We start from the raw sequence: 25032 nt of genomic DNA on the forward strand, positions 1-25032 counted from the left end.
GGCGGGCAACCTGAAATGGATGGCTGGTTCGATGAGATATGCGTGCTGCGGCTGTTATATAAGGTGGATGATTGAGTGAAGAGTGAAAGAATTTGTGATAAAGCACGAGAGTTGCAGTGCGGCGACGCAAAGAAAGGGGTGGCAGTCCAGATTTTGCTTTCAAAGATAAAATACTGATATCGTGTACGAGTAAGATGAGTGAATGAATCTGGCGGCACGAATTTGTACCGCGTCTAATGCATTGATTAAATACACTTGATGTGCCTGCCGTCGTGATTGGCTGATGGTACGCGGATATGCAAGAGGTTAGAAGATCATGCATCAGGCTACCGCTGACACTGACGATAGTCTTTTTTGCCAAATTTATTTCTGTACCAAACAACATTGCGGCTATATCGAAATATAAACAAGTCGAACAGCAGGGGCGGGCGAGGTGTCCATCACGCCTTAGAAGAGGCGGCCGGCGTGGCGCCGCTTTCCAGCTTGTTCCCCAGGTAGTCCATGTTGTTGAGCAGATGCTTGGTGTGCAGGCCTTTGACAAGCAGTCTGCCCGTCTTCTTGTTGCGGATGTCCACGGTGAGGAAGGCTGTGCTTCTGCCCACCTTTGTGGTCGTCGCCTCCACCAACACCATGTCCCCGAGCACTGCCTTGTCGACGTAGCTGCACAGCATGGACGAGGTCGTCGAATCAGAGAGAATGCCCGGACGGTTTTTAGACAGTTTGCGTGATCGCCACATGTTCTTTCATTATACACGGTCAACAGCATATACCTTGAATTAATGAATTAGTAAATAGTTATTAAATAATTAGTGTACATATATCACTGCATTCGAACGGTTTATGGTGGAGCCATGGCACTGGCGTAGCCGAGGGAGGGGGTTCAGACCTCCCCCCTCCCCGAAATGTTTAAATTTTGCATGCATATATACGTATACACGCACGCATACAAACGCACGCACGAACACACAAAGTATAGTTGAGCAGAACTTGAGATTAGAACTTCAAATGTTTCAAACACAGCTGTCATGAAAAAAATACTGATATATACAAAGTGCGGGCAGGTGTCCAGTGACTTCTGTGATAACCTCGATGAACTCTTCCGTAAAGCGTGAACGTTCCGTGTGTGTGAAAATTTATGACGTGTGAACATTGCTCATGCGTGGACAATGATATTGTATCACTGGAATTAGGAATGTGAATTTCCGTTCATGTACGAATGTTGTTCTGTTTTATGGTTACTGACAACTTCACGATGAAAACTGTTATGTAACAAAACAGGAGTAGCCGGAGCCACACCTATACAGGCACCAACCTCTCCTTAACAAATTTAGTAAAAATAATAATAATAATAAATTCTTCAAATTCCCAACCGGTTCAAACACACTTTAAAGCATTTGTATACTTCTACTACATCTATACATTTCGTTACGCATATGTTACCGACGTTTCGTTTCTGCCGTGGGTTCGTGAACCTGAAGCGCATGGGCTCTCTTCACACAAACAGCAGCATAACCGCACTCTGTTCTGATGGAGCTGTCAAAGCGTCATGAAGCGTTTGACTTTCCACGCAATTTACAACACAACGAGAACAAAATTTTAATGAGTGCTCGCAAAGCCAGTTGCATGAACTACAGCCGACGCAGGTGGTTTCTGAATGTCGAAAGAGCGATGCAGCCGCGCAAAGACGAGACCCGAATATATTAAAAAGGGCACGCTGGGCTGGAACTTTCCGTATGCGAGAGAAGTGCCAGAACGCACAGCTTAGCAAGCCGAATGAACATAACTGGGGCAATATCATAAACATTCACTACGTCATCTGGAACCTTTTGTTGCGAAAGTAATTATATAGACACTATCTGCGCGTTTTTGCCGTCGCCGTCGGCACGGCCGTGATGTTCCGTATAAAGTCCAAATCGATAACATCTCCCCGCGCGTCGCATGTTCCATGCGCTAGTGAAAGCGTGCGAGCGCAGCCAGCGAACGTGTATCTAGTGGAGAGTAAAGGCGCCGGTCGTCTTTCGTCGCGCGAGAGGCCCATGGGGATGGGACGGAGGGGCGGCTGCATGGTTCCGCACTTTGGTAAGCCGGGAGCGGTCAATGATCACCAGGCTATAGTTAAAACTCAACCTAACGAAACCCGATTTTACGAAGGTCCCGATATATCGATGAAAGTTCCATTCCCCAGCAAATACCCATAGGATTTAGTGTTGCCATCAACCCGATTTAACGAACTAATTTGGCCACCGAGCCCTATCTAACGAAGTCTTCCCTAAAGTAACTGTGTGAAAAAGCGGTAATTTCCTTCTAATTTTCAAACAGGCAGGTTTTTCTTCGAGCGTGAGCATTAACGCTATCGCGTTAGAACATCTAGGTGCCATAGTTACGGCCCTATCAGGGGCGTAGCCAGAAATTTTTTTCGGGGGGGGGGGGGGGGGACACCTCTTTGATCTGTAGTGGGGGTCAGGCAGGCAAATGTGATCGAGTCATTTTGAGCTATGTATGCCTTGGCAAAAAAAAAAAAAATCGGGAGGGGGGGCATGGGCCCGGTGTGTCCCCCCCCCCCCCTGGCTACGCCACTGGGCCCTGTAGCTTTGTTTGGACGAGGCTGCACGACGCGCCAACGCACGGAGCAACGGACTCGGCAGCCGTTAGCGTTCTTATGCACCGGATGTGCTAGAGGCGGCGGTGGTTGCCTTGGTTATTTCATGGTTTATGCGACGGATATAGCACTGATCATCGCCTTCCATCTTTCTTTCTCGTCCTGCTGACACAGTCACTGCATTCGTCGTCGCATACTCAGTCGTAACTAAACGTGACCATCTACTTGGCCTGCATCGCCCGGAAATGGTTTCCCTTATGTCTGGGCCACCCTCAGGCCGCCCTCGCGGATTTTTCAGACCCGCATGCATTGGTTGCCGACAGAAACAATGCCATGGTAGCTTCTGGGTGCCGCTACGTTACAATTTCAGATTTCGAAGGACCGGTAAATCTCTTTCTCGATTTTACGAAATTCCGGATCTAACGAAATGATTCGAGCGTTCCCATCACTCCATTAAATCAAGTTTCAACTGTACTCAAACCTTTGTACGTGCTCGTCTCGCCGCTCGGTTTGTTATGAAGTGCTAAACAGCGCGAAGGTCGCTTCGCTCTCTGTAGAGGTCGTGTTTCCTTACATTGGAGTCTTGTTGAGTTACGTCAGGTTGGATGCGACCAGGTCAACTGTACCACTGCGGCACCCATTTTACAAGCGTTTTAGCCGATTTCTTGGTACTAGTGCTTCATGCGGGGAAATTATAAATCTCCAATTTTCCGAATAATGATTTAATCGCGATTATTCGGTTGATGGACCGTCAGTAAAATAGAAAAAAAACGATATCGTCGTACTTCTGAATGCAATTCACCGATACACGCGGCACACCACTGGCCACCACCCTGCTCGACTAAGCTTCTTGGCACAGAATGTTACTTCACAAGGCAGCTGAGCGTCAAGCTACCTGCTCGTAAATCAGTGAAGGTTCACCTCGGTCTCTTTAGTCAATTTTCATTAGTTTAGTTGTGCATTACAAGTCTGGTGCAATGCCAAAGACGCATGTATTTTGCGTGCTTTTTTGCCTACTTTTATACAGGTAGGCGTGAAAATAAAGCAAAGCATTTTCGTGCCTGAGGCGCTCAATGCAGCGAGTCAACTAATGTTATTTGACACACACACACAGATATATATATATATATATATATATATATATATATATATATATATATATATATAATATATATATATATATATATATATATATATATATATATATATATATATATATAAAAGGGTTATAAGCAGCATCCCGCAGGCCCTGATACTGTAGGAAGGTATTTGAGACACGACGTACGTAGCACAGTTTAAATCGACGTTTCGGCCGTGGGTTATATATATATATATATTATATATATATATATATATATATATATATATATATATATATATATATATATGTGTGTGTGTGTGTGTGTGTGTGTGTGTGTGGGTGTGTGTGTGTGTGTGGTGTGTGTGTGTGTGTGTGTGTGTGTGTGTGGTGTGTGTGTGTGTGTGTGTGTGTGTGTGTGTGTGTGTGTGTGTGTCGCTGCCCTATCAGGGGGGGTCCTCCAATGAAGGGAGACTTTAAGCCCTGGATGCGACAGAAGCTAGCTGCTTGCCTTACTTGGTATAACGTCCAATTTGTTGCTTTTGCATCCAATGCTTCGCCCCTGCGGCGAAACTGTGACTTTTTTCTTTTTTTGTCACGGGAAATGTGGTCGCGACATGACCGTGTCAAAGTGCGCGTGCCCCGCATGCTATGGACCATGGAGGCATGCTATGGACTATAATTTATGAAGCGTATGTGCGTGCCATTTTTAACGTCGCCTCCTTTTCCTCATCCCCCCTGGCGGTCGATGTAGGCGACACTGTGGTGGCAAATGAACCCGACGTTCTGATAAACGACAGAGATCGAGCTATGTAGCGTGCCAGCGCAGGGAGCCTATGACATTTACTGCCGCGACACTGTTCGGACACAGCGTCGCATTATCGAAGAACAATGTGCTGAAGAACGTTAGCCGAATAACAGTGTGCTGCCAAGGTGCTGCTTGTTGGAGACCTGATATTGCACGCATGTTCCCCAAGACGTCCGTTCAAGCAGCGGACTCGTGGCGGACATTCTTTGTAGTTTCATCACTGTGACCATGTGACAGTTACATGTCTTTTTCTTCTCTTTAGTTCTTATTTTCGGTGTACATATTTTCCGTTGCAATAAACTTGCGCACACTTGTTCGTCAGCGCTTGTGTTGTTTGTTCCTTCGACTTAGTCCCGTTTTCGCGCTGTTTCCTCGCAGTATCATGTACCAACTGGCCCTTCAAGACACCCTTCTGCAACCCCTGGCGGTCGAAATTTCCGGAGCCCTCCACTACGGCGTCCCTCGTAATCATATCATGGTTTTGGGACGTTAAACTCCAACAATAAAATAAAACTGAGTAAAACATCAATCGCAGACTGTAGACGTACGTCGCATGAGAGTAATCATGTCTCTTGCAATGTCCCCCCTGTCCCTCCTCCTCGTTTTTGTGGATGGCTCAAAAGCGATAGCCATTTCTGGTCTCTTTCCTTTCTATCTCTCCCACCTTAAGCCGCAGAATAAACGTTCATTCCTCGCCAGATGTGTCTAGTATGCTTCCCGTGGCTGAGTCGCTGACTATATAACAATGTGAGAGTGTATATAACAGGATTTGTCTATTTGTAACCATAATTATATATTTACCTATTTAGTGGCAAGTGATTTTGCGGGATAGGCACGAACGAACAATTATACGTAATGACGGGGATTAACAGTTTGACAGAATCGTGACACTTTCGGGCGGCGAGTTGGATCTTAGGTGACAGCGTTGCTGCCACAGATAATAACCGTAATAATGTACTCCCGTCGCTTCTTACGGTTATTGTGTAAACGTAATATTGCTACCCAAAAAGACAATATGACGGTACAGAGGGGTTCCCTGAACGACCTGTGAGGGGACCTATACAATGCAAGTCACACTGGACAACACGAATTCCGAAAGAAGCTATTCATTCTTATTGAAACGAATAAAATACCATTTTTTGTAGTATTGAATTTAAGCGCTCTTGTCAGCTGCATGAAATGCGGATGATCAGGGGTGAAGCCAGAAACGTCGCCCCCCCCCCCCCTTTTATGTATGTATGTGTGTGTGTATACACACAGAAACTCCAGAAATCACGGAAGGAAAGGTTGACCCCCCCCCTCCTTTCTCGCTACTCCAATGCGGATTATAAGAATCGCTAGCCTAGGTTATCAGAGGACTTTATTGGCGTTACATGTCTTGCAGTTCACTGTGTAGACATTTGCTTTTCGAAGGGGGCACACCCTTTACCCAAAGTGGTGTGTTGTTTAAATTTTATGCTAAGTATCCTTTGTAGTTTAAAATTTCGGCAGGCCCGTGCCCGGTGTGCCATGTAGCCCGTGGTTACGCTTCTGGATGTCCGTCTACTCCCAGATGGAAAAAGCTACATTTCCAGCTAGATGACTGAACCGGAAATTTTTCCAGCTGGAAATACTTCATGTTTGGTAACTCAGCTATATCACTATAACTCAGATCGAAATGGATGAACCTGTAGCTGGAATATGGCCGAATTCCAACGTGACAGAGCGCCTGTGAATATTCATCCACTTCGAGCTGAATTATCAAACCGAAAGCATTTCCAGCTGGAAATTTCCCTGTTAAATAACCCAGCTGGCTGAAACGGAACCCGTTTTTTTCTTTTTTTTTTTTTGTCTCGGCTGCGTGCCAGCAAGATACATCGCGTTTTGTGCCGCTATATGCAAATCGTCGAAAGTGTACCTCATGTTCATGTCTACGCTGACGTTGCGCACGTCGCGTAGCGTCAGGAGCGCGTAGGTGCTAATCACGTCGACTAGGCTGGCCGAGAAGCTCCCCTGCATAGTTCCAAGGTTATTGAGGATGTTCTCGTTGACCGTGACTTCTGCGGTGCATTTTCCATCCCCTGCCGAAACGATACGGACCTGTCAAAACAGAAGGGACACCAAAGTTGAACACATTTTCTTCCTGAAAGATCAGTATTGTTGAACACATTTCCTTCCTGAAAGATTAGAACTGTTGAGCGCATTTTGTTCGTGAAAGATCAGCACTGTTGAACGTATTTCCTTCCTGAAAGATTAGTACGCGCGCGACACTACGTCACACCGGCTATAGGCCGATCTGCAGTGAACTTATTGGCATAAATTTGAGTGTAGTGCAGTAATGTAGCAGTGCTCGATCCATCGCGAGTCGATCGAACTAAGTGCACGAGCGGCCCCGTGGTTATTGTACCATGGTCAACGCACTGCTGTATGAACTCGAAGAGAGCAGAGCTGTCTCGTAAAATGTGCAAACGTATTCACCGCTTCGAAGTGCCTCGTGAACGTTCCGCTGCTTACGACCCGCTGCAAGAGCTGCCGCACTCCGTCCAGCGTGTACGCTGCCATGTTGTTTACTGCCATTGGTTTCGGTTGCTGTGGGTACTGAGCAGCTGCGGAGGATTGCCGCTAGGGGCGTGTTTGGTTTCGCTTTTTGAGTGAGGTTTCTCAGAGAGTGAAAGACAAATTCAGGCTTCTAAAAGAAATAGCTAACCCCGAATTTTTTTTTGGATACGCAAGCCTGCCTTCTAGGCAATGCCCAAATCAACTACCACCCAGTGATAAAGACCCAATCTCGAAGGCTATGTTTATGCGGGCTGAATGCGTCGGAGACATGAAGGAAGAGATAGATGGTCGGAGAGCAGACCGTCAGCAAAGCTCTGGAAGCACGTCATGATCGCCATATTGTCCACACAACTGAGTTTCTACTGATTAATAAGGAATTATTGCTCACATAAGCTCACCAAGGCTGCTTGCGGCGGACATCAAGCGCGCGAAAATTTACTCCCGGAAAATACCGCCAAATCAGCTGATTTTTGCCGCGAAAACGTCCTGTGGCGCCACGTGGTGGTTGCTGCCCAAGACTAGCGTGCCAGCCGGCGGCGCAGAGCACGACTTGAATCAGGCACACGTGTTTTCCCGTAAACAATGTCGCTGTGTTGAGCGCCTCGGTAAGAAATTTGTCGTGTTCCAAGACAGCACATCACCCCCCAGGCTTGAACTGCAGGCTCTCGTAGCCTTCGTGATTTCTTTCCTGTGCGCGGTGAACAAGGCGGTAAGCGCTCTGTGCCATTTCCGTAGCTATCCGCAGTGCCGGCATTATGCAAGCACGCGCGCCGCACGTGTGCTCTGGCTCGAGTGCTCACTGGGCTGAGACACTGTCAGTGATTGTTTCACACCTGACAGCTCGTCGAGGCGAACATTCGTGCTGCGGTGTTTGTTTCTAGACCCAGCTAGCCCACTCGAGCGGTCTGCAGCTGGGCACCGTGGTTTCCCAGACGTAATACATACCAATTTTATGCTTTCATACGACTGCGCAGTAAGAAAACGTTTGCCCAGCCCATTTCAGGGACCTAACGAAACATAACCTAAGAATGAAACTCGCTCTGGCTCGAAACTTTCACTGGGATTTAAGCTAGCGAGCTAGAGCCGACGATGCCAACTCCCGCGCTCAGCATGGAGAGAAAGAATAATGGGGGGTAGTGAGGCTGCACTTCTTTGTTGTTACCGTCTGCTATTGTTTAGACGAGTCGTTTAATAGACGGCGTACAGCTCCGTTCACGTTCACTCGTTTGGAATTTATGACGCTCAGCATCTTTTCGAAGGGGTGACAACTTAGACTTCAAACGAAAACGCATCGTACTGCTGCCTCGGGTGTAGGTAGAAATTACTGCATATGTTTGTTGTTTGCTGTGTACGCAGTGTTTTCAAATGCGCTCGTTGACGTTAAATAAATTTCTTTAGATTGTCCTAGGAGCCTGGAAGCAACGGTGTCGTCCACCGCACGGCCATGGAGACCGCGCCAAAGCGAAGACCCGCGCAGCTCATCCTTGAAGATGGGACTACCTATGCGGGCGTCTCGTTTGGAAATCCGAGGTGCATCTCTGGAGAAGTCGGTGAGTTTGATGGCGTTGTCACCCCATTCCTCAACAAGACCGGCCTTGAGTATAAATGATGCTCCCTCAAATAAAATTCTGTTGGCAGTCTGCGCTCGTCATGTTGTGGTTGTTGTTTTGTTCCTGGCCTCATCTATTCCCGCTGTTTCAAGTCACTACAGCCAAGGAAGCTGTGGACCGCATTGTATGCTTGTCTGAACTCTCCCCGATTTCCCCACGTGGGTGCCCTGATATGTGTATTGGGAAATGCTGAAACCTCAACACTTGTGTGTTGTATTGAGACATTAAGCCCAGTCATTTCAATTTTGCATTATTGTTACGGAGGATTGCTGATATTAAGCAAGTCCAATGCTTCCTGGTAGCCAGCCACAACGTCAAACGTCAAAATGGAAGCCATAAATGTCTGACAAACTCAAAGAGCCAGCAGTTATCAAAATTCCAGTGGCCGCTTTTCGAAGTCTCCGAAAAATGTTGGTGAAGGTGTGTTCTTGGTGCAGCAGTGGCATGTTTATTAAATGAGTTGAAGAACCGCAAAACAGATCTGTAGTGCGTGATGCACACATTCCACAATGTCCTGGCTAAATCCAGACAAAAATTTATCTGGAATGGTGGCCTAGTTAAAAGCACTAGCATCTGTTTGTCATTTATTAACTGTCGACAACATGTGCATAAGCAGGACGCTTTGCCAACATGTGCCTGCTGGCTGGCATTATTACACGTACTTCCATGGTATGTACTAATTTTGGCGCTGCCCTTCAATATTAACCATTTCAGGATGGGAAAAGAATGTGGAAAACTTGCAAGAGCAAAAAATTTTATTTTCATACAAATGTTTTTAATGGTCATATAAAAGCAGTAATACAAAAAAAATTGCTGTAATAATAATAATATCTGGGGTTTTATGTCCCAAAACCACAATATGATATTGAGGGACGCCGTAGTGTAGGGCTTTGGAAATTTGGACCATCTGGTGTTCTTTAACGCGCACTGACACTGCACAGTACACAGGCCTCTAGCATTTGGCCTCCAATTAAATGCGACTGCCGCAGCCAGGATCGAGCCCGCGACCTTCGGGTCAGCAGCCGAGCACCGTAACCGCTACACCACGGCGGCAGACAGAAAAAAAAAATTGTTGGAAAGGTAGAAAAATCTGTATAGATTTTCTTGTAGCTTTGTGCTACAAATGTGTAAATGCTGATTTTCCCTTTCATGAGCGAAGTTTACTAGAAAACAAATTTTTACTAAAAATTTAAGGGGGGGGGGGCTTCACTGCACAGCACTGTTCGGTGCGAGCTCAAATTCACTTGCACTCTAAAAAAACAAGCTCTTGCAATCATCACATTTTCTTCACTTTTCAGCTAAATGAAATGGCCGGAAGGGCGGTGTTTAGTGTTTGAAAGAATTGTCAACGCTAACGAGAGTGACCTTCAGTGCTCACAAATGAGCTCAACGCCGTGTCCTAAAGCCAGTTCATTATCGCTCACAAAGAGCCAAAACTCTGATTTGCCACATTTTGTTTTGTTTTCAACACAACTCGAAGTGTACTAAGGTAACAAAAAGGATGCAGTTTTCAAATTGACAGCTAGCTGCAAGTGAAGTATGCACTGTTGATTTTACTGCTCAGCAACTCCTTGTTATCATCATCATCAGCCTGTCTACCGGTACCTTACCATCTGTTTACAGGCATCTTACCGGTACTTACCTACGGAGCAGAAAACAAAGAGGGTTCAACTTAAATTGAGGACGACGCAGCGAGCGATGGAAAGGAAAATGATAGGTGTAACCTTAAGAGACCGGAAGAGAGCAGAGTGGGTCAGGGAACAAACGGGGGTTAAGGATATCATAGTTGAAATTAAGAAGAAGAAATGGATATGGGCCGGGCACGTAGCACGTCGACTCCTTGTTATATGTGATGTTATATATAAACAAGCACGAAAGTTCGGCAGGTATTACACTTCTGTAACAAGCAGGCAACAGTCAAGCTGCACATTGGTAACACATCCAAGCGCAAGGTAACACATCCAAACGGGAACTGCTGATAACGTTCTTGTGCGGTTGCAGCCGACCAAGCCTCCTCAATTGTAGCATAGCGTTCCTTCCTTTGGATGAGGGTGCACCGACTCTCCCATCCCTGGTCTCCCTTCTGAGGTCACTGCCAATGCACCACTTCTGCGTTTGTGGAATGCACCTGTGCAGAACATGTGTGCCCGCCCAGTGGCGTAAATCCAGAAAAACCACAAGGTGGGACACTTGTTACTATCGGGGCCATATTGTTTTTATAAACAAAAGTCTCGTTTTTAATCATATGAAAATTCAAATTGTGCTTTGAAATTAAAAGAAAAACGAACATGGGTTCATACTTCATGTAATTTCATTGAGCTGTTGAGTCAACCCACAGCATTTAAAAAAGCTCGTGCTCTACTGTGCCTTTTAAAACAAAAAGTAGCATTCACTTTTGCACTTTTTTGTACTCCTTGGAAGGGCTTTAGATTTCAGAGTTAATGTTACGAAGAGGGCACTATGCTTAACTGTCAAGTAGGCTTGTGCGAATAGCAAATTTTAGGTTCGAAGCGAATTCGAAGCGAATAGTGATTTTGGTCGAATAATTTCGAATCGAATTCGAATAGTATATGTCACATATTATAAAGAAAAATGACCATATTTGTCATGACCCAACCAACCGGCACAATGTTTTAAAACTGTAACAAGGCATGTGCAAATGTCACTCTTTTTGGTTCAAAGGAAGTGGCAGCAACTTTGAATAGTAGCAGGATTCGGCTTTCAGTAGAATGCAGGTGATAACCTGTAAAATATGTGACGTTTTAAAATTTACTATACTTGGGGCATATAAGCTGGTATAACAAGCTTTTAAACTTAAAAAATGATGAATCGATTTGAGGGTAATCTGTTCATTTAACCTTGAAAGGGGGCTTCGCGGCAGTGCGGATTCTTCATGGAAAGGTGCATTCACGGCATAGCACTCCTCCACTGCAGTGAAACCACCTTTACAGGGGGGTTACATGAGGACTAATATACACCTATTCGTTCAATTCGAATACTTCGAAATTTCCAATAATTTAAATTCGAGTCGAAGCGAATTCGAATACTGTAATATTCGTTCGAATATTCGAAGAGCTCGAATATTCGCACAAGCCTACTGTCAAGCAATTCAAATACGTTGTTTTAAAGACAAGTCTCAAGGGAGGGGGAGAGGAGGTGATGCTGGGAAATGCACACTTGCGAGGGGTGTCGACCACCCTCCCCCTCCCCAACCTGAACACAAGGGTTGTCGGGACCCTCCATGATTTAGGCCAGTGTGCCCTCCTTTTTCTGCGCAACGGCACCTGTTGCTACCATGGTGCTATGCCGGGGAAGGAGGAACAGACTGCCAACATACACGTCTTGCTCTCCTCCGAAGCTGTTTTGGTTTGCTCTGTGGTTAAAGTGTCTTAACCACAGAACAAACCAAAACAGCTTCGTCATCGTAGTAGTAGTAGGTGGTGTCACGCAGGTCACCTGAGCAGAGAGAGAGTGAATAAAGAAATAAATGAAGCAAAAATGATGATGATGACAGTGATGGTAATGCTAAAAATTAGATTAAGCTGCCTTAGTCTACCCTCACATACACTCGTGCGTTTACAGCTTCGACGTCTGATGGTTTTCACGGCATGAAACTGACTGAAATTTTTTCTTTCTTTTCTCTTACCATGTTTCTGTTCTCCCCACTATGCAGTGTTCCAGACAGGCATGGTGGGCTACGTGGAGTCGCTCACCGACCCGTCGTACTGCCGGCAGATTCTCGTGTTGACTTATCCCCTGATTGGCAACTATGGCGTTCCCAGCAGTGAGGAGAAGGATGCGCATGGCATTCCCGTCAACTTCGAGTCGCACAAGATTTGGGCGGCTGGCTTGGTCGTGGGCGAATGTGTCGACAAGTACAGCCACTGGAGTGCCCGCCGTTCCTTGTCGGACTGGCTTGACGCCTCAGCCGTGCCTGGAATCTCAGGTTAGGGAATGTTTTACAACGAAAGCTGTTATGAGATCACAACAGCTAATTCTAGTGGCATAGATGTCCGCCGCCACTGGTGTCGGTAACCACTGTCACGCACGGTGAGAAAAAAGACATCCATGATTGAGCGGGATTTGAACCCAGGCCCTCTGCATGGCAGTTGAGTATTCTGCCACAGAGCCATGCCGATGCTTTAAAACTCCGGTGCAAAAAGACCCTATATGGGTGGCATCAGGGCTGTAGCCAGAAATTTTTTTCGGGGGGGGTTCAACCATACTTTATGTATGTTCGTGCGTGCGTTTGTATGTGCGCGTGTATATATACGCAAGCAAAACTGAAAAATTTCGGGGGGGGGGGGTTTGAACCCCCCAACCCCCCCCCCTGGCTACGTCCCTGGGTGGCATGTCGGGCAAGGAATCACGTTAACGGATGTAACATAGTAAAAGCTCGTTAATTCGAACTGACGCCCTGCTCCCGGCACAGCCCTGTGTATTTTTGGGAGGGAAAACTCCTGATAATTCGAACGTATCGGTATCCCCAATGGTTAATTCGAACTGGGAGCCCCTGGTTTTCATTGCTCCTCGCAGAAGTCTGCCCAGAGGATTCACAATGTAGAAGTGTAGATAGCTGGGCCAGTTGGTGTGGATCCATGGAAGTAAGCAGCGCGAAAAGCAAGACGACGCACACAGGAAGGAATGACAAGAACAAGCGCTGATGCGCAAAGAAACACAGGAAGGAATGACAAGAACAAGCACTGATGCGCAAAGAAAATTTTCAGACCCTTTTTCTCTCTTCCCTCGCTCAAAAACCAAAGCACACACATGGCGTGTCCAGAGGGGACTTCTTTGGGGACTGCCCGCGTAGTGGGGTGCGATCTCCGTTCATTCTGGCGCCCGCCCGCTAATTCGAACTCCGCTTAATTCAAACAATTTTAGAGTCCCATTCGAGTTCAAATGATCGAGCTTTTACTGTATAGTATGACAGAAGAGTAAAACCGCAACCAGGTGTCGCACAGTGCAAATTGCATAAAGAGTGGGTGGTTCTCTCCCATCACAAAGGACTCGGGCATAATTCTTGGTCTTCAGCCACAGCGTCAATGAAGTGCTTATAATGCTTTACAGATGTGTAGCGAGTACCTCGCCTCTCAGCGGAATGACGAATAACGGCGTAGTGAGTAGTTCCCCACTTTGCAAAATTATGATTAATGGTGTAATGGGTACCTTGGAGCTCTTCTTGTAGAAGTAGCCCCGAGAGAGTTTACAATGAGCTCTAGAAAGGTCGCTCCTCCAGCTTTTGCTGTAACCCTGTCCCGATGTCAGCCCAGCAGACTTCTTCCTGTTCTAAAAGCGCAAGAGAAGCCTGGAAGATCCCTGTTTCGACGGTATTCCCGCCATCCAGTAGGCTGTCACAGAGTCTCTGAAAGAGGTCACGGCAACCCACTTTCAGGGAGCCTTTGCAGCTTGGGAATCGCATTGTAAGCGATGTATCGAAACCCAAGGAAACTATTTTAAAGAATTTTGATAGTAATTACCGATCGAATCAATATATATATATATATATATATATATATATATATATATATATATATATATTTTTTTTTTTTCCAACCCAGTCTCATTACTTTGCGGACAGACCCTGTACTTTATACACTATCCATGATTTAATGTGAGGTGAGACACACGAGCTTGACAGACTTCTGTAATAGTGTAGCACCGATTCACATGGCCTCTTTGTCCAAGAAGTCTGCAGCAGTGTGTACATTTCCGGGTCTTGCAGTTGTATACCTTATAAGCGACTGAGCGTGAGAGGATATGCTTGAGCAACTGGTGGCCATAGCAGCACTGCATGAATTCATCTAAGATCCTGTTCATGTTTGAAAACTCTGTTAACAGTGTGTGCATTTTAGTGTCTCGGCAGGGTTAGATAGCAGTTGCCATATTGGCCAAGCCTGCAGCAGATCGATGTTGTTTTTAAAGACCACCGTCATTTGTTCGCTTGTGGTCTAGCATCTAAGGCAATGTTGACACTCCTATGGTTACAGCAGCTTCTGCGAAGCGTCCATTGGTGGGCCATGCTCTTGGCATGTACACACTGTTCACACTGTTGCAGAACCTCACCCATGACTGTGTGATGATCAGGCCATAGATTTTTAAAATGGCTGTAAGTCATAATTCCCTTGTATATGTTTTTTTTGTGGGGCTTTGTATTGTCGTAGAAATGTAATTTGCACCTTGCACTTTCAACCAGTGATTGTAGTGGCACCCACTGCCGTTGCATCTGTCACACAAGGTACATTAAATTGCTGCATTGTTACACTGCTATCAGGGTCGTTCGATGAGTTTCCTGTAGAGTGTTTCAGGGCTCCTTAAGGGGAGATGTTGGTCTTGAAAAGTCTGTTAACGGTTGGGTGAACGGAATGAAATTTAATACACTTATTCAGTTTTTTCTGCAGATTCCAAACCTGAGTAGATTTTTAATAGCTGCATTAGAACAAAAGATATGCTAGTTCTACAACGTCTTCTAGCACAATTTTTATGGGGATTTTTGGCAACTTTTTTTCGTCAAACACAAAAGCAAAGTATGCGGAAAGATTGCCAGAAAGCTGGTCTAGCCGATGATGCTATTTATTTTCTTATAATGTTGTTTACCAAATGATAATTCTCGATAATCATAAAGTGTATGAAGCAAAAATTTTTCACTCATATTTGCACCCGTTTATTTTGCATTCGAAGTTTGATGAAAAAAATCAAATTAGCATCATTGGCTAGACGAGCTCTCTGGCAGTCTTGCCATATATTTTGTTCTTGTGTTTGACAAAGCAAAGGTGCAAAAAAGTACCGTAAGAAATATGCTCTCAGAAATTGCATATCTTTTCTTCTAATGCAGATAATAAAAATCTACATGAATATTTGTAATCTGCAGAAAAAACTGCAAAGTGTATTAAATTTCATTCAGTTAACCCAACGAATAAAAAAAATTTTTTTCAAGACCCACGACTCCCCTTGAAACTGCCAGAAGCTCTTTTCACGAGCAACGATGTCTTACAGGTATTGACACTCGAGAGCTGACCAAGAAGATTCGGGAAAAGGGCACCATGCTTGGAAAGGTCAGACGTGCTTTTCATTTCATAGCCGTAATTGGCACACATGTGCGGCTCAGTTTTTCATTCCCAGGGGTAACATCGGGCTTCCATTGAGATGGCTTTCAGTGGTCAATTTGCTAAAATTTTGCAACTTGCTTGAGAACTCTCAGTGAGTGTATAAGCAGGGGGCATTTGTTGGTTATGAAGACATTCTTACATGTGGACTGAGATATAATGTATCACTGCTTGATGGTCAGATTGTTGATTTGCACTTCTTTCAATTGAAGGGGTGCAGGATTGTGTGGAGAAAGGACCAAACAGGAAAGAGTCACTTGCAGCTAAACATTATTCAGAGAAGACACGTACGCATTCTTCATGAATGTGCATGCCAGAGGGCAACAGAAATGGATTGTCAGAATATGTGCCTATTAAAAAATTTGTCATTTAATCACATGTCGACTTGTGTTCTTCACTGTGAGATGTGAACTGAGACTGGAGAGACAGATAAAGGCAGCAATTGCTTGCGACGGTTGCCACATTTTTACACACCGTACACTAAAAGAGACATTTGTTAATCTTAATTTTGCTGAATTTTAATTAGCTGAGTTCTAAAAATAGTACAGTTCTTAGCTTTATGCCTGTGCAAATATCAGGCCTTTTGAATATTCAAACAAATTTTAAGTATTTGAATCCTCTTCAACACAAATTTGAAAAATTCTGAAATTTTGAAGCATTTTAATGAATTAATAGATGTAACCTCCGCATGTAACCCCCTGAAAAGGTGGTTTCACTGCAGCTTGGGGCTGCTATGTCATGAAACCACCTATTCAGGGGAAATCCACACTGTCGCGAAGTCACTCGTCAGGATTAAGTGTGCAACCTGTATATTGCCTGTACATGCCTCTATATACCTGAATATGCTGCAAGTCTATTTTCAAGGCTCTTGTCTTGCATTCGCATGTGTACATAAGAATACCAATGATAAGTATTCTTGAGTGCCATTACATTCACTACCATCTTCGTACAGCTGATTGTGGCTCACATTCATGTGTAAGAAAAGGATGCGTTGTTTTATACTGAGTTGTAGCTTTTGTAAAGACTAGTTTCATAGTCCGTGACTGTTATTAAACCTTATGCATCAAACTGACATGCAAATTTATTTTGCTAATTCTTTTTCTTTTTTTTTTTTTTTTTTGCTGACTTTCAGATTATAGTGGAAGGCATGGAAAACACCCCCCTGAAGTTTGAAAACCCAAACTTGCTCAACCTTGTCAAGGAAGTGTCTCTCAAGGTGAGAAAAGTATTGCATTGCGGTTTAGGAGCACTACAACCGCAACTGCTGGCACTCTTGAGTTTATGTGACAAACTGCACGTTTTTTTAGCACATCTGGCGTTTCCAGTGGCGCCTCTGGGAGCATGTGCAAGATGGCTTCTTGCACAAATGAAACAAAGACAGGAAGAAGCGAAAGCGCATGCCTTTTATACTAGCATTGCAGGAGCACTTTGAACTAAACGTTCGCTAGCCTATCAACCTAATGGCAGAGCTGGCAATGCTGTACAGTCAGCTCTGTAGGCATTTAATTAAATCGATACTTCAACTCTTCTCAAGGATGTCACTTTTGATGTGCGTTCATTGGATAAGCCAAGGCACATGCACTAAACAGTATGGGAATGCTAAATTTGATGTTATACTTGCAAGCAGTTCACCAAAAGTACAGTTCTTGCTTACATCTCCAATTCTTTTCATGTCCTCCCGTTGCAGGCGCCCGTTGTGTACAACAGGGGAGGCACGCCATCCATCACCGTGGTGGACTGCGGCATGAAGTACAACCAGCTGCGCTGTCTCATATCCCGGGGGGCTTGCGTTACGGTGGTTCCCTGGGACCACCCTGTCGACCCGAAGAGTGAGTTTCCTTCTGATGCCACGACGAGGCGTGCCCAAAGGGGCAAACGTCCAACAATTTCAAGTGATGCAAGAGTTTTTTTACTCACTGAAAGTGGTTTATAGCTGTTGCTGCGTTGTATAGCCTTACAGGGTGGTCCTTTATGAAAGGTAACTTGTGAGTGGGTGGGGTGTGCGCTGTGGTGGCTACTTACAGCACCAGTAAGATAACAGGAAGTACTGACAACCAGAACAACCAGGCACAACGTTAAGGCAAAGCACTTGCTGCTTGGCAGTGTATGACAACATTCTGTGAAGGTTTGAATATTCTGGCTATTAGAGATGGGGAGAAAAAAAATTAAATATTTGAGCACTGTTGAAGAACGTGCTGCATTCGCAGTTTTTTTTTTCTTGAATTAAAAGCACCAGAACTGCAAGGTAACAAAATTTTGTCAACGTACACTATTCATAGTATTTCACAAAAAAATTTTAGACCCACAGCTACAATAGTTTTTCTTGTAGGATCTCATCCGGGGGGGGGGGGGTACCATCTTTCGCTAATTTCTGCACAATTAGCAAAAGATGGTTCCAACTCAGTGGAGACTTCTTAATTTTTCAGCTAAGGCAAAATTTTTTTCTTGATACAAAGATCGGTATTGTGATCCTAGGGACTAAGACACCAAATATGTTCTTTTAGCAAAATTAAATGGGCTCTGTGGACATCTACCAGCATTCTTAATTGAATGCAACTATTTGCACTAGAACAGAGTACAAGGGGAGTATAAAGAAAGTAAGAACATTTAACCTTGGCTTTTATCAAATGAACATTCCAAGGGTATCCTGTAGGCATTTGCCACATCGTCTTGCACAGGTTGTGATGGCTTATTCGTAAGCAACGGTCCGGGCGACCCGACGCAATGCACTGCGACGATCAAGATGTTACAGACGTTTCTTGGATGCAACGACCCTGCCAAGCTGAAGCCAGTCTTTGGCATCTGCCTGGGACACCAGCTGATGTCCCGTGCCATTGGGGCCGCCACATACAAAATGAAGTACGTATAATTGGCCCTCGGTTTTCAAAGAAACGTGGAAGAGAGATTATCTCCTTTTTGCATCACTGTTTTTCACGTTTCCAGGTACGGCAACCGTGGCCACAACCAGCCTTGCCTCTTTGGCGATTCAGGCCGCTGCTGCATAACCACGCAGAATCATGGCTATGCTGTGGATGCGTCAACGCTTCCCTCCGACTGGTCGGCCCTCTTCACCAACGCGAATGATCGCACCAATGAAGGCATTGTCCACAAGAACTTACCCTTCTTCAGGTTGGTATGAAGCACCTACTGCGCGTTTCCATCCCTGGAATGTATTTGCTTCTCCAGTGTTCGGCATTCTTGTGTTTGTATGCCTTTCTTCTAAAGGTCCAAGAAAGAACATTCAGGGGAAGACGGAGACTTGAAGTGAGGAAGAATCGTCAAACTAGGAATGTTGCTGGAGCTGTTTAATGTTTCAGTGACGGGAACTCTCGAAACATTTGGCCATAATGTTAAAAAGGGGCTCTTATGAGGACACACCCTTTGTCGAAACGTTGGCACCAGGGACGTTCCTCGTTCGACGATGGCTCGTCACGTCTTCTGAAGGGCTGAATTTACAATGCTGCTTTCACAACGGACGAGTGCATAAAAGCTACCAATTGCGGCACTGCAGTTCAAATGAACATGCATTGTTGTAAACTGTTGAGCTTGGCTTGGATGCAGGGTGTAAGAAAAATAATTCAGGTGTTGACACTCCGCCCCACGGTGCGTCCAGATAATGTTCGGTGCTTTCGGTCCCTTCGTCGCAGTGCCCCCCACGAAAATGCAGCCGGCGCATGTACTATAACGACGAGCTGCGTATGTAGAGAACGCAGCGTTAGAACCACGGTGTAAGAAGCTGACGCCATGCTGTGGAGGCAGCTGCGGCATTCGCCGCACGTGACGTTTTTCGGTCACGAAAAATGTGGCATGCGTTTCTAGCTCTAGTTGCTAGCGTGCACGGCGCTTTAAGAAAAAAGCAAGGAGAAAAACAAAAAGAAAAAACATGCGTCCGCCTCGTCGCGCTCAGATGGATGGATGGATGCTATGAGCGTCCCCTTTATAACGGGGCGGTGACATGTCTGCCACCAGGCTCGAAGGAAGAAAAAAAAAAACTTCCTTGTTTCAAGTTGGCTTAATACCTTATCTACACTGATTAAATCTATGTTATTATACCAAAAAAAATATAAATTCACGGTCCATCTCTCTGCCTCTTAAGGCAGAATGACCTTATTTTTCCCCATTATTTATTTTTGTACTTTACTTTTCTGCCACCAATACTCTAACCGTCTCTTACTTATTTCTATCGCGGACGAGTTCAGCTTTCCATTGTTGTCCCTAAAACCCAAGGCTTCCTGTAGACTCGTGCCCACACGTATACCTGGGTGAATATCGCCACATTCAATCAGTACATGTTCCATCGTTTCCCTAGTTCCCCCGCAGCATGTACATTGTTCTTCTTCGTTACTGAATCTCGCTTTATAACTACGCGTTCTAAGGCAGCCCGACCTTGCTTCAAACAGTAAAGCGCTTCCCCTTGAATTATCATAGAACCTTTCCCTCCTTATTTCGTTTTTTCCTTTTCGGTAGTTACTCAGAGCCGGCTTCTTTTCCATCGCTGTCATCCAATAAGTCCTCTCCGCCTCTCTGACCTTCCGCTTAATGCTCCTTGTTGCCATATCGCCCGCACTGCCAGCCGTATATTTACTGGTGAGCCTCCTAGTTCTTTTTCTCCACTGCGTGTCAACGCTTTTTCTATACAAATACCTGAAAACCTTCTCTGCCCATCTACTCTTCTTCATTTTCCTCAGCCTCTCTTCGAATCTCCCTAAGTCGCAGCGCCCCCCACGAAACTGCGGCCGGCGCACGTACTATAGCCGAACATTATCTGGACGCACTCTCCGTCGCGGCGGGCGGAGAGTGCCAACACCTTAGTATTCTTACACCGTGCTTGGATGTATACTCCTGTTTTTCAAAAGAATGTGTTTATTCTTTGCCTTCACCCTGAGGCATGAAGACTTTAAAGGGGCCCTGCATCACTTTTTCAGCATGGTCAGAAATTGCTGCCGATCGGTAGTCGAGGCTTCTGAGAACACGCGAGCCAAACATTATAGCGCAGCAGGCGGCGTGCAATTTCCAATTAACTCTCAAAGTCAGCTGGAAATCGTTTCCTTTCTCTTGACAAATGATGCCATAAACCCAAAGTCCACGGCCATTCGCTGACTTGAGCATCGTGAGCTGCAAAGTTACCGTGGCCGCCACGGGATGCTGCCACATGCCCGTGCATGCGCTCGTGATAACACTGAAAGTAAGCCGCGCTTTCAAAGAAACCAAGAAACGGCTCAAGGTCATGATGCGCGCTGGACGAACGGATGCATCTTCTTGCCCCCTTGTCATCCACCCCTCTGCATAGCTCTCGGCGCGCTCGCTAGTACGAAAGGAGAGGGAAAGCGCTGGAAGTGTGCGACAAATCCCTGTAACTCCGCTCGTACTTGTCGGATTCTCAAAATTTTTTCAGTAGTTGATTTGTGAGAAAATTCGCTCTTTTATTGAAACCATTTAATGATTATTTGCAAAAGTGTTGCAGGGCCCCTTTAACCCTTTGAGGGTCGAATTTTTTCGCGAAATCCAGTCCAAAAATGTGTAATTTTTTTATTGCTGAAATAAATTTTTCAGACGATTCTATTTAAGGAAAAAATCATCTAAAATTTTTTTGCGTGACCGTGAAGTGACAAAAAAAATCGTTTTTGTTATATACACATGGTTTATTCGTAGTAAAATCAAGCAAAATCCCCCCCAAAAAAACTTAGCAGTTTTTTATAAATAGAAATTATGCATTGTATTAAACATAGCTCACAGACATACAAAAATAAGCACACCAGAGTCTTTTTACGGTTAAAAATGTTCGTGCTCTAACACTAAAAACTTTTCAGCGTGTGATAGTCTTTGAAGCATGGCTCGCTGCGCACGATTTTCAGATGTCGCTCTTTGATCGTCATCGGAGTCTGAACTCGTCAAAAAATCCTCGTCTAACAAACTGAAATCCAATGAATCAGATTCATGATTCGGCACTTGGGGAATATCCGCATCAGAAGAATCGCTGCTCGAGTCACCGGCAGCAGAGCAACCGGCGCGCTATTCCACAGCGTAAGCGAACTGCGTCAGTGAGCGCATGGAAGAAAACTCTATGGTTGTGCGCCCGTCCGGAAAGCAAAACGAGTGAAAAAGCTACAGTAATCCTTCGTCTTATCGCCAACAAGACGTAGTTAGTTTTTCCGAGACGCCAAAACAGGAAACGCAATCACGGCGGCGTAGTTTGTGTAATTTGGCGCCGCACGGAAACAGATGTAATCGCGCCCCGGGGTGCAACAAACGAGAGAGTAACAAGTGGTCACCCTCTGATAGATTAGAAACCAAACAGCCATCAGCTTTGCGGGCGCAAGAAGCGAAAACCACCCGATGTACGAAACCGAAACCAGCCAGACCGCGTGCGCGCGTTCTGATGGGCAACTGAAAGCCGCCGCGCCTCTTTGGAAAGAAAAAAAAAAGACGGAGAGACATCGTCGCATTAAAAAATTTCTACGTATTCCCGAAGCGTGGCAGCACATTTCAAGCAAGAGAAATGATCAAAGAAGGCGCGCGTTTAAAACCAACCAACCGCGCCGCGGGCGCTCTCGGTTGCGCAAGCGATAGCCGGCGCGCCGTTTTGCGAAGCTTAAAAAAAGCAAGAAGGGAGAGACATCGGCGCATGAAAAAAATTCCACTTACTCCCGAAGTGTGGCAGCACATGCAAAGGAAGAGAAATGATCGAAAAAGGCGCGCACTTTAAACCAGCTGCACCGCGAATTCGCTCGGATGGGCGAGCGATAGCCGGCGCGCCGTTTTGGGAAGCGAAAAAAAAATACAATGGAGAGACATCGGCGCATGAAAAAAATTCCACGTATTCCCGAAGTGTGGCAGCACAGGCCAAGCAAGAGAAACGATCGAAAAAGGCGCGTGTTTTAAAAATAAACGCTATGCCGTACATGTACGACGAAAACCCTTTGGTACCAGGAAGCTTCTGCTGTACATGTACGGCGAAAACCCTCAAGGGGTTAAACAGTGCCTTTACATGTTGAATAAAGACATCAAGGAAGGCTCGAGTGATTTCTTATGTTGACAGTTGGTTAAAATCACTCTTGCCATCTCTTGGGAGTTCCTCCAGCTTGTTCAGGAGCTGCTACACCTTGCGTAAGTCTTTGTGATACTTGCAATGTATACGATCCTTACTGCAGTACGTTTAAGTAAGCATCAGGCTAGCTTGAAAGACTTTATACAATGTAAAGGGGGGAAGATAATGAAATTGCAGGTGGTGCACTGACTTTTATAGAGATAACTGCACCTCATTCCCAGGGTTATGCGATTAAATGTTTCACTAAAACAGTTTGTTCTATATAAAGCTTGCACTGGCAACAGTTTGCCATTTTCATGACAACCTTCCTTTCAGTGTGCAGTTTCATCCTGAGCACATGGCTGGTCCAGCTGACCTGGAGTTTCTGTTCGACGTCTTCATCGAATCCGTGAAGGACTCCGTCGCCAGCAAAGCTTAGTGAGTCCAGTTTGTGTCCTTGCAGTGGGCAAGAAAGCCTTTGTCACAACCATTTGCACCTACACAGTACTATGCTCGAGCCTCACTATAACAAAGTATAACAAGGTATAGTCAACGTCCGATTTTTCGGACTCCCTAGGAACCGCAAAATCGTCCGAAAAAGCGAATTCATGCTTTTTTATTCTGCTCAAGCGATCAAATCGTCACAGCCACCTCCGAAATAGCTTCAATGCCTCCCAGTACACTTATCAGGCATTTTGGTACGCGCCCAGGCTCTCGAAAATACATTCGGTACCTGCCACGAACAATGCTTAATTACGTGCCAACTGTCGCTTGCATTTGCGTCTCGTGATGAGCGCTGCTGATACTAGCAAAGCGCGGAATAGATTACGGCTCTCTTGCATGGAGCGTTTGGAAACGATGACACGGAACACAAAGACTGTGGCGGAAGAGCGGACGACTCGTCCGGCTTTTCGCGATGCTTGTGCGCACGTAAACGATGCGCATACACGTCGCCGAATCTCCGCCGATATGCAGCATTTGCTGCCGTGTTAAGCAGATAGTTTCTAGTTGTGTGCAGTACATTGCCTACTAAGCTGACGCAGTCACTGTACTGTTGCTGTACCGTACGCACGCATTTGTCATGAAAGGGTTCGTGATGCCCGCTCCCGTTCCTGACCGCACACGGGCGCGGCAATGGCGAGCGGGTTTCGTTCGTGAAGGCGATGCGTCTGTGCGGCGCAGTTGGCGCTCTCGCACAAAGAAGTAGTGTCAATAGCGGCGCGGCGCGTTTAGGTTCTCGCCTATTAAATGCGTGCATTACGCATGCAGCTGCGCTAGGCCACATGCACTACCGAGCAGTTAACTGAAGATGCTTATCGTAAGGGGTGTCAGCGATTAAGCTGTACTGGCGCGTTTGCCACCTGCCGCCATCACGCCTCCGTGCATTTCCGCTGCTCATCCGTAAAGACATCGCCGCACGGCACCGTGATAGCGGCCCCTTTGAATTCTGGTCTGCTTCACCCCATAACACTTCGGCATTGCGGCAAAGCTGACTTTCGGACTCTGCTACACTCGCATACAGATCGACTCGCGAAATCGCTGATTTGAACCTACGAGATGATAGATGCGTCAGAGGTGGGGGCTTCAATTAATGCCTTTCGGACCTGAAATTTGGGCAGAAAGTCAGAAAAATCGGACACCGAAGACTTTCAGCGTCCGAAATTTCGGACGTTCTTATACATTGACGTCTATGGGGCTGGTGACGGTGCCGCGAAAGCGTCCGAATTTTCGAGCATGTCCGGAAAATCGGGCGTCCGAAAAATTGGCAGTTTGACTGTATAACAAAGTATAACAAAAGAGAGCTGATATTGCCTTGTGTTTGTTACTTTGCGGGCAGGCAGGTCGGTGGACAGGCTTTGCAATATACGATAGTTTACTATGCTAAACATGTTGTTTCTGGCGCAATGCTAGAAACATGAGGAAAGGACAGATAAAAGAGACACAGGAGTGCCAAACTACCAACCGTTTATTGACAGCAAAAGCTGGAAATCAAGTTAATTTCCAAGCACGCGCAGTGGCTTGAAAGCGTGACATCAAACATGTCAATTCTAGGCTTGTGCCAATAGTAAATTTTAGGTTCGAAGCAAATTTGAAGTGAATATTGATTTGGTCGAATAATTTCGAATTGAATTCGAATATAGTATGTATCACGTATTATTAAAAAAAAGCATATTTTTCATGATCTAGCTAACCTGCACAATATTTTTTTAATTTCGGACAAGGCATGTGCAAATGTCTTTTTTTTGCTGTTGTTCATAGGGAAGTG

At 45.5% G+C, this 25032-nt stretch overlaps 2 protein-coding genes across 2 annotated transcripts in view; one reads left to right on the forward strand and one right to left on the reverse strand.

The window, feature by feature from the left end:
- Window positions 1-333: 333 nt before the first annotated feature.
- On the reverse strand, window positions 334-7055 carry LOC119372513 (acyl-coenzyme A thioesterase 13). Its single transcript, XM_037642990.2, has 3 exons — window positions 6943-7055; window positions 6383-6564; window positions 334-660 (listed from the first exon to the last, which is right to left on the reverse strand). The coding sequence occupies exons 1-3, from the start codon at window positions 7039-7041 to the stop codon at window positions 441-443; spliced, it is 501 nt and encodes a 166-aa protein (XP_037498918.1). The 5' UTR covers window positions 7042-7055; the 3' UTR covers window positions 334-440.
- Window positions 7056-7568: 513 nt separating this feature from the next.
- LOC119372514 (CAD protein) overlaps window positions 7569-25032 on the forward strand; it is a 158414-nt gene continuing 140950 nt past the window's right edge. The window contains exons 1-9 of the mRNA XM_037642991.2: window positions 7569-7732; window positions 8422-8573; window positions 12307-12579; window positions 15630-15688; window positions 16872-16955; window positions 17427-17568; window positions 18418-18598; window positions 18683-18868; window positions 23103-23204. Of these exons, the coding sequence (XP_037498919.1) occupies window positions 8468-8573; window positions 12307-12579; window positions 15630-15688; window positions 16872-16955; window positions 17427-17568; window positions 18418-18598; window positions 18683-18868; window positions 23103-23204 (1133 nt within the window). The 5' untranslated portion in view covers window positions 7569-7732; window positions 8422-8467. The remainder of the gene's footprint in view (window positions 7733-8421; window positions 8574-12306; window positions 12580-15629; window positions 15689-16871; window positions 16956-17426; window positions 17569-18417; window positions 18599-18682; window positions 18869-23102; window positions 23205-25032) is intronic.

The sequence above is a fragment of the Rhipicephalus sanguineus genome, chromosome 10, assembly GCF_013339695.2.
Source record: "Rhipicephalus sanguineus isolate Rsan-2018 chromosome 10, BIME_Rsan_1.4, whole genome shotgun sequence".
NCBI lineage: Eukaryota > Metazoa > Arthropoda > Arachnida > Ixodida > Ixodidae > Rhipicephalus > Rhipicephalus sanguineus.

Coding starts and splice junctions, on each gene's coding strand:
- LOC119372513 (XM_037642990.2), bottom strand. CDS start 7,041: ATGGCAGTAAACAACATGGCAGCGTACACGCTGGACGGAGTGCGGCAG. Junction 6,565..6,942: donor TCACGAGGCACTTCGAAGCG/GTGAATACGTTT, acceptor CTGTTTTGACAG/GTCCGTATCGTTTCGGCAGG. Junction 661..6,382: donor AGCGTAGACATGAACATGAG/GTACACTTTCGA, acceptor CATGCTGTGCAG/CTACGTCGACAAGGCAGTGC.